Below are 12,605 nucleotides of genomic sequence, written 5' to 3' on the forward strand. Positions count from 1 at the left end.
TGAATAAATGTGTGTGTGTGTGTATACATATAAGAACAGAACTTCAGACAGTCACTATACGTTTATTAATATATTTAATTAAATGTCTGTCCCTTATTACATTTTAAGTATTATATAATATAATTAGTATTTAAGTATTATAGTGGTATAAGAAAATATTGATATTTAGTTATTATAGTTTAATATATATGCACCTGCTTCCTACTTACATAGCTTTTTTTATTTTTACAACAGCCAGGTCAGCTGAAAAAAAATTGCAACTAAAGGCATTGGACTTATCAAAGGCCACAAAGAAAGAACTGTTGCTGAGTCTGTGGGCTTTCCAAATTTATTTTATTTTTTTCAGACAAAAAATATTATGAAAATCAGTATTAAGAATTTCCCTGCCTTTCATCCTGTTAAAGACATTGATTCATGTGACATTTGTGACTCTAAAGAGGGCAGGATGTTAGTAAATTAAAAACAAAACAAAACATAATAATGACTGCATGAACTAATAAAACAAAGGCATGGAACTCCAGATAAAACTTAGTTGCATAATTTATGTCACATCCATTTCAGCCAATCTAGTCTCCAATTTTTATTTTCTGTGTCTGGATAGCAAGACAGGTTTTGGCATGGAACAACTTTTGCAACAAGTGATTCTATTCTCCTTTTTCATCTAAATTAAGTTTCAAACTAGCATTTAGCAAAGATTTTGGTCTACTTGGTTGATGTATGATTCTTATAGTCGACTTTTGGGTGCTGATGCTGATCTTTGCTGTCTTCCAGGAGTTTGACATTTATGAAACTTTTAAAAAGTTTCATGAGATTAAATGAGAAGGAGAACTTTATTTTTTCTACCAGATGATACAGAATTAGGAGAATTATCACAAGAACTAGAATTACATCTACAGAAGATTATAGATAGGCTGTATAGGCCTATAGATAGGCTGTATAGGCTGAGATGTCAGCCCTTAAGAATGGAATATACTCAAGCCAACTCACTACCTAAAGAGCAGGTTAGTAGGACAAAACAGATAAAGAGCCAGCTTGTCCTAGATCATATTGTTATAGGAAAATTAAGCATGGAGACACCTTCCTCAGTTCTCTCATTATGATCATAAATGCTCTTCTGGAGCTGGGGGCATAAGGTGTCCTTTTCACAGAATTTCTAGGTTGGAAGAGACCTCAAGGTCATCGAGTCCAACCTCCAACCTAACGCTAACAGCCCTCCACTAAACCATATCCCTAAGCTCTACATCTAAACGTCTTTTGAAGACTTCCAAGGATGGTGACTCCACCACTTCCCTGGGCAGCCTGTTCCAATGCCTCACAACCCTTTCAGTGAAGAAGTTCTTCCTAACATCTAGCCTAAAACTCCCCTGGCTCAACTTAAACCCATTCCCCCTCGTCCTGTCACCAGGCACGTGGGAGAACAGGCCAACCCCCACCTCGCTACAGCCTCCCTTGAGGTACCTATACAGAGCGATAAGGTCGCCCCTGAGCCTCCTCTTCTCCAGGCTGAACAAGCCCAGCTCCCTCAGCCGCTCCTCGTAGGACTTGTTCTCCAGGCCCCTCACCAGCTTCGTCGCCCTTCTCTGCACCCGCTCAAGCACCTCGATGTCCTTCTTGTAGCGAGGGGCCCAAAACTGAACACAGTACTCGAGGTGCGGCCTCACCAGAGCTGAGTACAGGGGGACGATCACCTCCCTAGCCCTGCTGGTCACGCTGTTCCTAATACAAGCCAGGATGCCGTTGGCCTTCTTGGCCACCTGAGCACACTGCTGGCTCATATTCAGCCGACTGTCCACCATCACTCCCAGGTCCTTCTCTGCCTGGCAGCTTTCCAACCATTCCTCTCCCAGCCTGTAGCTCTGCTTGGGGTTATTGCGCCCCAGGTGCAGGACCCGGCACTTGGCCTTGTTAAACTTCATGCAGTTGACCTCAGCCCATCGGTCGAGCCTATCCAGATCCTCCTGCAGAGCTTTCCTACCCTCAAGCAGATCGACACACGCACCTAACTTGGTGTCATCTGCAAACTTACTGAGGGTGCACTCGATGCCCTCGTCCAGATCATCGATGAAGATATTAAAGAGGACCGGCCCCAGCACCGAGCCCTGGGGGACGCCACTAGTGACTGGCCTCCAACTGGACTTGGCTCCATTCACCACGACTCTTTGGGCCCGGCTATCCAGCCAGTTTCTAACCCAACGAAGCGTGCGCCAGTCCAAGCCAAGAGCAGCCAGTTTCTTGAGGAGAATGCTGTGGGAGACGGTGTCAAAAGCCTTGCTGAAGTCAAGGTAGACCACATCCACAGCCTTTCCCTCATCCACCCAGCGCGTCACTCTGTCATAGAAGGAGATCAGGTTCGTCAGGCATGACCTGCCTTTCATAAAGCCATGCTGACTGGGCCTGATCGCCTGCTTCCCTACAAAACAAAGTCAGAAGTATCAGTGCCTGTGTTTTGTTAAGTATGGCCTTCAGGCAGAGTGCAAGAGACCAAGTGTGTGGAGTCAAGGGCATTCTTTGTCTGATTAGCTTGAAGATAAAACTTCAGTTCTGAACATCAGATTCCTGAATGTACTGACGTTATAGCTTATTTGCCGCATCTTGCTGCAGCTGCTGCTTTGCTTCATTTGGAAATCACCCATCGAACAATGTTGTTTTTTTTTCATCAAAAATCCAAAATACTGCATCATATAAGCCTCAAAAAAGAAAATTAACTCTATCACAGACAAAAACATGACAGGGAGCAACCCTGTTGCACAGTAATTGAAGTGTTCTTCAGAGAGAAGCATCTGTGCTGATTAATGTCAATATTGCTGAATATTTAAATACTTAATATTGAGCAGTCAACAAAGCAGAAACTAGTATACATCTCCATTCTTCCTAGTGAGTGCCCTCATAACTCAAGGGAGGGAATAGTATTACTTGCTGATGTGATTAAACTTATTTACTGCCTATAAAGAGCAGGAGCATTTTCCTGCTCCCAGGTTAGTGTTTGGGTCAAGACACCATGCCTCTACTGCTCCTTGATTTCACGGGAAGAAAATATGTGAATAAGAGTCCTGTACTGTATCTATAGCTTTTGGAACAGAAGAAGAAACCCAAGAGAATGGGAAACTATGAATTTTGGCAGACACTTTCACTGTTTCTGGCTAAATAGCAAGGAAACATCATAACTTACTTCTACCTGACCAGATCCTGGATACTGTAAAGCATTCTTTTTGTTATCTCCATGTTGAACTGCACCAATTTGCTGGCTTTTGTAAAAATATTAGTACCAGTACAGCATGCTAGTCATACCTTATTACCAGTTTTGTTCTGCAAATATCAGTTCTCTGTTCTTTGTAGAAGAGAGCCATTAGCTAGAAATTTTCTCATTGTCTATAATCTCCCACTGTGTAACTGTAGTCATACCGCATTAAACAGAATCATGTTTCACTGTCAGACAAAAAGCAAAGCAAACTTTCTTTGGAGCGTGAGCTTAGAGGTAGAAATTCTTGCCATGAAAACACTGGACTCCTCCTGCATGTGGTAAGACTTCTGTCTAAATCAACCAAATAGTAGCATTTGCACACAGTATTCATGCTTTACAGACAGGTTTGATTAAGAGGAAAGAAATGAACCTTTTATTCTCTGCCTTTGGCTTTTCATATGGTGCTGACACAGGGGACAGGCAGGTATTCCAAATAAACCAAGAAAGATTTTGTACATATCTGCACAGCTTAATGCTGGATTGTCTATACAAAAAAAAACAGTCTAAAAATTACATCACTGTATGCTTCATTGTGTGCTCATGAAGCATGTTAAATATTTAAGTTAAACATAATAATTTACTCTGTGCATTATTTTTTTTTTTAATATATATAAGCACTATGAATTGTATTGAAAACATAAGCATTAAGAACAAGGGATCCATCTGAACATAAGCATATGATATAAGGGGCAGAAGTCACCTTCTGTAGGTACTACTTTCTTTCCATGGTGACTTCTGACTTTGACCTGGCCATAGTAAGGTGAAGTTGGTTTCCCAAATACCTTCAACATACCTTCGCAAAACAAATAAGAAGGCCCTTCTAATTTCAGTATTTCAGTCAAACATTTTAAAAGGGTCTTCTTTTTTTTTTTTTTTTTTTTTTTTTTTTTTTTTTCCTGTTGTTGGTTTTTGCTTGTTTGGTTTTGTTTTGAGAAGGAGAGAGGAAAAAGAAAATCTGAGGAAAACACACAAGTTCTTCAAAGGAGAAAAACATATTTGGAAACCTGAGCTTAAATTCCCAGTTGTGATTGCTTTCTCTATGCCAGATTTAATAAAATTATTATTTCTGAAGGCAGGTTGTAATTCTCTCTTAATGACTGTTTGTTTGTTTGTTTTTTGGCTGCAGTGTCTTCTATATTACTTAAATCCTAGTGTTACCTGTCTATACTACATTTAGAATTTAGAATAAAACAGGTGCTGATAATCTACAGTGTCCTGTAGTCAGGAGGAGTACATGTTGAGATGTTATCTCTTACACTCCTTTAGCAAAACTAAGCCATGGTGTTTTGTGTTAAGAACAAAAACAACCGTGAAAGTTAGAACTGAAATTAAAATCAAATTCAAGTTTGACTGACAAACAAAAACTCTTTAATGGAACTTTAGGATCAAATATTTAAACACAGAGAAAAACAGGCGCAAAAAATAAAATTCTGTGATTCTGTGATTCTGTGATTCTCATGGTGACATAAATATCCTTCCTCTGCACACTGTTTTCTTTTAAAATGTTACCCTTGCATTGCATTAGTGTTTTTCCTTGCATTTTACCATTCATTTTACTATGGAAGATTTCAAGGTTTATAAGGTTTCTATCAGTTATATAGGTGTGAAGTTATAAAAGATTTATGCTTCAATGATGTTTTCAGATACTAGCAGAATATCTTCAGATATTCAGACCACAACATTGAAACAATCTTTGCTTATCTGTTACCTGCTGCACTTTAAGCAACATTTCATGCTGTCTTTAGAAATTATTCAGGATACTTGAATTTTTGCTCCAGATTATTATTTTTTTTCTCATAGTTACTAACCTAGCCTGCTTGGCTAGTTGAGTTTTTATTGTTACATTCAAACAGGAGGCATAAATCTGCCTTGAAACTAAGGCATAAAGTAGTATCTCTGGGGAGACCAGAATTGAGCCCAGCACTCCAGAGTAGAGAGGAAGGACCACCTCCTTTGACCTGGCAATGCTCGTTCTAATGCAGCTCTAGCTATGTTGTTAAGCTTTGCCACAAGGATGCATTGTTGGCTTGTGGTCAGCTGCACCCCCAGGGCCTTCTCCACAGAGCTGCTTTCCAACTGGTCAGCCTCAGTGTTTACTGATGCATTGGGTTTCTCCTCCCCAGATGCAATACTTACATTTCTTCTAGCTGAACTTCATGAGATTCCTCTCTGACCAGTGGTGGTGCAGTGCAATCATCCAGCATATCAGTCACTCCTCCCAGTTTTATATCATTAGTGAAACTGCTGATGGCACATTCTGCCCCATCGTCTAGGTCTTTAATGAAGACGTTAATCAGGACTGGACCTGGTATTGACACCTGGCATATACCACCAGTGATTTGCCTCCAGCTGAACTTTGTGTCACCGATCACAAACCTCTGAGCCTGGCCATTTAGCCAACTTAAGAAGCCTATACTTTGTGGGCTCATCTATGAGGGTGTTATGGAGGAAAGTGTGAAAACCCTTATTTAAGTTAATTAACATACATTCTTTTCCCCTCATCCATGAACCTAGTATACTCATTGTAGAAGGCTACAAAGTTGGTCAAGTAATATATAATTTAATATTTCCAGAATGTAAAAAGATCTTGTTATTTTTAATATCATTAGTGTCATAATGTTATTTTTTGTGTGCACTTTCTGCTGAAAGAAGAAGTTCTAAAAGCCCCTCTATGAGCACTATGTAAATTACGGCAAAACTGTGGAAAGATGGTTGCCTGTAATAAATATTCTAATGCCTTTTAAAGAAGAAAACACATGGGAACACTTGTGGCAGACCAAACTACATGCTGAAAAGATTTGTTAGAATATTCTTGTGTTTCAGAGCTAAACTACCTCAGAATTTTCCCTTAGATGATTTCCCTCCTCATCTCCCAATTTAAATTGCAAGAAGTATAATATCATAATGACAAATAAGGTCACACAGTTTCCTAGGACTAAAAAATATACATTTATCCTGAAGAAATGTCTCCAGAATATGCTAGTAGTGGTATTAAGTGATGCATGCTGAAGTGTTTTATGAGGAAAATGACTGGCAATCTAGTCTGATTAAGAACGCTTTTCCCATGTCTGCACTGCTGTTAATTTAATAAAAAAAAAAAAAAAAAAAGAAGAAGAAAAAAAAACACCCTTGTTTGAAATCCTGGTATTGGAAAAATACTATTCTTTTGGTCTCACAGGTCCCTGTGGGCTTAATCTTCACATTTTGATGACTAAAATGATACAAAGTTAAAAAAAAAAAAAAAAAAAAAAAAAGTGAGGGGCTCTTTCAGAACTAGAAGGTGGGCCTATATTCCTGTATTCATAATTCCTGCACTGTTTCTGTGTACTTCCTCCCATTTTGGATTTGAATCTGTGTCATGTTTCTTGAAATGCTGCTTTTAATATCTTTGTGTAAAATCTGGCTCAGCAGGAGAGAAATAGTTACCGTCTGTAATCACTGAGAGATTTTACCCATTTTTAGTCATTTTTATATTGCTGTTCTTCTGTTTCTTACTAATCACAACAGTTTCTTATTACATGTATTTCTGTGTCACTGCATCATCATTCCAACACTGCCAGTTCTTATCAAGTGTTGAATAAAAATATGCATCGTCTTTTGGGATGATTATGGACGTACTTCTTTTTAAGCAGAATTTACAAAGGTAGAACTTAATAATGCCATAAGCACTGGCAGAAATGGGATATAATTGCCTTTATTCTGAACACCACAGAAGTGGGGCTTCTCCCATGCTGATTACCATTCAGCAGGTGTTCAGCAGGTGTTCAGTCCAGGACTCCTGCCAGGCAGTCTCTTGACTGTATTACCTGTAGCTGTTTCCAGTTCATGCCTCAGTCTGTCTCCTGTTTCTGTAGCTCCACTTGACTCTCCCATGGTGCCTGTGCTTGGGGGTAGGGCATAAAAGATTTTCTTCAAAACAAATGTGTGTTGTTGTTTTTTTTTCTGCAGTTTAAGTTACAAACAATTTTCTGGTTTTCTCCACTGTTGGTGATACTGTTCATCTGTACTTAACAATACAGAAGCTCTAGCATAAGCAGGCAGCCATGTCCTCTGCTGTTTTAAGCACCATTCATGGGACTTTCTCTCAACACAACTAATTAAAGTGCTTATAATAAAAGCAGAAGTTAGTGGTCCACTGAGCATTGAATTTCCAGTGTTGCTAGTACTGGGGAAAGTGAACAGCTTTAGCAACAGTAGGAAATCCCAGTAGTGATGCCAGAGATGCTTTTGGTGTTGGTGCTTAGAGATAATGCTACAGCTCAAGAGTGAGTCCAGTGTTCTGAGTACAGCTGATAGAGTCTCTTTCCAATCAGGACCAACCCTGTAAGTGACAAAGATAGAGCAATTAACTGCAGATATTTAGAAGGACTTCACCTGGGTTACATCTAAGCATATCGTTCATATGACGTGAAAAAGATTCTGTATTTTTCCTTTTTTGATAAATAACAGACTTCAGTTTCCATCACTGTTTAATCTAATGTTTTTTCTCAGAACTAAACTCTATTAAAAAAAAAGTTGTTTTTCCACTTCACAGATTGCTGTTTTCACTAGAAAGTTTTCTATCATGTGTCTCCAAAAGGCTGATTTCTGTATGTGTTTTAAAACACTTGACTCAGTGGAATAAAACTGTTTTTTAAAGTGGCAAAAAAATTGCTCTTCATTAAAGGGCAGTGTCAGTAGACTTTGTTGAACTGCAGCAGTACACTGTCAAAAAAAAAAAAAAAGACTATGGTTATGACAAATATAATGCATTGCTTTCCAGGAGACCCATGAACCTCTGGGTACAGTGAGTGGTAGTGGAAAATGGCTGGATAGAGAAAGTGGGCAGATCCTGCCTATAGGACCAGAGTGGCTTGATGAATGGTCACAGGCAGCTCAGTCTTGTCTTCTGTGCCAGCTTCTTGCTCTAAAACAGTGACAATAATTCCCAAGAGACGGATCCAGATCTTCACTGATCTTCACTGTGCAAGTGATTATGAGATTTCTATTATGGAAGAAATTCCTGAGATAAATCTAAGGTTTGGCTTGTTAGGGACTTTCCCTCCTGCTCATATTTACTATTAGAAGCCTAGGAGTAAATCTGAGGAGGAAAAGTTTGTTTGAGGATGTGATGTTGATTTAATTCTGTATTTTTTTTTTCAACCTTTATTTTATTAGGATTATCAGGGGATTTCTTGCGTGCTGGACGGTACTCTGCTCACACCATCAATGGTGCCTGGTCACCATGGTCTCCATGGTCTCAGTGCAGTCGTGACTGCAGTAGAGGTATACGGAATCGCAAACGAGTCTGCAGCAATCCTGAGCCCAAGTATGGTGGTCTTCCTTGCCTTGGTCCATCTCTAGAGTACCAAGAATGCAACATTTTGCCTTGTCCAGGTAAGAATCAACTGAAACAAGTGAAGTATGTGAACATAATATAACTCATCTTCATGGCATGTTTTTATTTGTTTGTTTTATGTGGTTGTGTTGGGTTTTATTTTTTATTTTTTTTTAAAGTAAATTACAGCTCAAATAATTGTTCTACCAGCTGTTTTCATTTCCAAGGAAACAAATTAGCTCAGCCCAGTTGAGCTTGCCAAAAGTCTACACAGATATTTCAGTGATTATGTTCTATTGCAAGATACATATTTATGATAACTGCCTATAGCAGAGAAGCCCATTGTAGTTTAAGTTGCAGAAATATCTTTAAGGTGAGTACTCATCTCAGACATGAATGTTTAAGGGATAAATACCACATGGAAATCCCTTTTTTTTGTTACCTTTTCAAGAGATCATGTTTCTGATCTCTTGAAGAGAGAATTTCTTTCTTTGAAGAGAGAATTTCTTTTCTCTTGAAGAGAGAAAAGAGAGATTTTCTTTCTTTCTCAGTAATGTGTTCATACCCAGTAAAATTGTGACAGCCAGTTACACTGAAGTGGATTTGGGTAAGATTTCCAAGTGATGTCAATAAGTTTATCATCAACAGTATTAAAAGCTATGTCATCTTTCACTTTTGAGTAAAAATACAGCTTTAATAAATAATCTCATAAGAGAAAAAATACCTTATGAGAAGCCTGCCCTCGTCTTTATTTAAAGTAAAAATATAACTTTCATTACAGTGATTGATAGAATTAAACCTGCTACCTTTTGAGTGTAGAGCTTCTAGCAAATAAAATTCATGACTGATCACCAAAATTGATGGTATATCAAGCAGGCCTTAGATTATTCTTGGAAGCTTGAGCTCAGTTGTTTTATGATTCTATAAGAAGGATTGCAAGTAGAATATATGTTTTCAGGAAACTACTCTGGGTTATAAATCATTTTTGTATCTTAGAGATTTAGGAAGAAAAAACATCTTAGTTCTAGTCACCTCTCACCCTTCATAAAACAGACATCCAAATTCAATGGCTTTTGAGCTTTGCAGAAGGCTTTGTGGAAAAAGAAAGTGGAAGAATGTAGTTGAGAACAGATGAAGAAAAGAAAGTGAAATTGGAATAGGAGAAAAGAATTCAAGGTACATTAAGTAATAAAAGAAGGATAATTTTTGAGAGTCTCAGTTCTTCCCAGTATCAATAAGTAAATGTAGAAATACGCTTTCCTACATCTCTAATTATATTAATTATGTATAACCATGCTGCATATTTTATTATAGAGTACTTGGAGCTATTGACATTCAAATGTGAACCTGAAGGAATACTATAGTAATATACATACACATACATGCACATAAATACATATATATATTTGTGTGTTTATGTATATGATTACAAGTTAAAACTGCATTCTGTAAACACACATACGATTTTTTTAGTATGAACATTTTGTCCAATCGCATAACATTCCTTACGCTTGGTGAGATTCAGGCAGCTGTTGTCCATTCTCTGCATGAGAAACTGAGCAGTAGATCTGTCCAGAAGACAGGACTTCCCTTTCAGCAGTATGTAGTTTATTGAAAAACATATTTCCTTCTTGAATTAAACCTAAATAATGTGCTTTGGCAAATATTCCACAAAACTTCAGTTCTATGACCATTATGGCTGCTCAGTGACCATGAACTTCTATGTATTTTTATGCCTAAAGGGAACAGCAATATTGCTTGGCAACTCTAGGTCAGGGGCAGCCTCTGTCTCTCCTGCTGGTGGGGCAGATCCAAAAGGAATTTCTGTTGCAGTTCCCTGCTTCATTCTGGGCAAAAGCCCACTGAAGCCAGCAAAGTTCTGAAGGAGGCACTTGGGCACAACAAGCTAGCACTTTCTGGTGAAATTCTCTTGCAGTATCCAAGGAGGAGGAAAGTAGCTTTCACTGTTCAATTAGCAGCAGCAGACTTGGCAGATCCCATAGCAAGGGCCCAGGGGAGAGCAGCCAGCAAAAGAAACCATGGTTAGATCAGTTTTCAGTCTTCTCATTAACCTTTGCACTATGCAAGTAGTTTTTATTTCCTGGGTGCTTGTATTCAGGACAGGTATATATAGTCATTTTTACCCACGCTATCTAAGTGAGTTTCTGAAATGTCCCTTTAGGCTTTGATCATACAGCCCTCGCAGATGTTAATGAGAAAGGTTGGTGTAGGTGTAGATGGTATTACTTCCTCATTTATAGTAGGCTATAAACAGAGGTGCAGGAACTGAGCAGAAATAGATACGTCAGGCCCTTCTTGCCACTGTGGGCGCAGAGGAGAAAAAAAAAAAGGGGGGGGGGGGGGGACACTCTGCAGTGTTCATTCTTGCCTGTGTAAGAAAATGGAAGTGCAGACGGAAAGGAAAAGGAATATGAGGGAATTGTGTTCTGACCTCAACACTAATATGCTGTCTGTAGTACTAGAAATAACAAATGTAATGAAGAATTTGATGTTTTTTAAGGTTTACCTGAGCTTCCTCAGGGTAAGGACTGCTTCACATGTTCCCTGCTGGCACAGATCTATTTACTTATACTTCAGTCATTAACCTTTCAGAAATATTCAGATATATACACTAAGGAGCGGGATGGTAGCCATAAAGAAGCATTCCTGTTAACTCTGGCTTAGGTTCTGCTTTGCTACCCATTTTGCATGTTGCAGACAGGATCAAACCCTTACTATATACTATATACTAGAGTACTGTGTTCAGTTTTGGGCCCCTCGCTACAAGAAGGACATGGAAGTGCTTGAGCAGGTCCAGAGAAGGGTGACGAATCCGGTGAGGGGCCTGGAGAACAAGTCCTACGAGGAGCGGCTGAGGGAGCTGGGCTTGTTCAGCCTGGAGAAGAGGAGGCTCAGGGGCGACCTTATCACTCTCTACAGGTACCTCAAGGGAGGCTGTAGCGAGGTGGGGGTTGGTCTATTCTCCCACGTGCCTGGTGACAGAACGAGGGGGAATGGGCTTAAGTTGCGCCAGGGGAGGTTTAGGTTGGATCTTAGGAAGAACTTCTTTACCGAAAGGGTTGTGAGGCATTGGAACAGGCTTTCCAGGGAAGTGGTGGAGTCACCATCCCTGGAAGTCTTTAAAAGACGTTTAGATGTAGAGCTTAGGGATATGGTTTAGTGGGGACTGTTACTGTTAGGTCAGAGGTTGGACTCGATGATCTTGAGGTCTCTTCCAACCTAGAAATTCTGTGATTCTGTGATATATAAACTAGTGAAAAAAAAAAAGTGATTGAGAAAAATACTGAACAGTGCCTAAGTCTTGCTGAAAGTTAATAGACTTGATGCATCTAAGTCATTTAAATTGGGCTTCATGGCGTCCTGGAAGATACTGTGCCCTGAAGTACTGACACAATGAAAAAGTCCATGGAGTAACCATCAAATGTACAAGGCTCTTTAGTCTCATTGAATATCTTTCAGCATAATTTTAAATATACTTATGAATAGCCAGTAATTTATTATTAAATGTACTGCAGGTTCCCATAACTTTAAGAAAAATTACTGAAGCCAATTTGAACCTGTCTTCAGCAGCTACTCCTAAATCATTCTTGAGGGGAGAGAGAAACTACTGCAAAGTTTTTCCCACAGCTTGTAGCAAAGTAAATAGTCCACTAAAGTGTGGATTGATAGGATATAGTGGACATATTAATTTTTGTTCATAGTACTCAACAGCTGAATATATAATAGCAAATTGACCGGTACCAGAAATTAATTGTACCCAGACCCAGAAATATGATTTGTCTACATTGTACAAGTTTTAGAATGATCCTTCACACAATTTTGGCTTCAACTCTCAAGCAGTCTCTCAAATAATCTGCAGAAATAATCTAGGATTTTAGTGTAGGATAGGACCTATTCATAGTACTCAATTTCCATGCAGCCAAACTGTTTTAAGGAGCAAGAGAATTTGCACTGCTGTCTTGAGCTAACAAATTATGTTTTGGCCCTGTGCCTCATCTCCTTTTTTATGTCTCAGAGATGTGGTGA

The 12,605-nt window shown here is 39.0% G+C and overlaps 1 protein-coding gene across 7 annotated transcripts in view; it reads left to right on the forward strand.

The window, feature by feature from the left end:
- The window catches only part of SEMA5A (semaphorin 5A), a 340,995-nt gene that overhangs the window by 305,728 nt on the left and 22,662 nt on the right, over positions 1–12,605 (forward strand). For all 7 annotated transcript variants that reach the window (XM_082753180.1, XM_082753178.1, XM_082753176.1 and 4 more), the window contains one exon: positions 8,399–8,617. In XM_082753180.1, the coding sequence (XP_082609306.1) occupies positions 8,399–8,617 (219 nt within the window). The remainder of the gene's footprint in view (positions 1–8,398; positions 8,618–12,605) is intronic.

Source organism: Aythya marila (genome assembly GCF_965140915.1).
Source record: "Aythya marila genome assembly, chromosome: 2".
NCBI lineage: Eukaryota > Metazoa > Chordata > Aves > Anseriformes > Anatidae > Aythya > Aythya marila.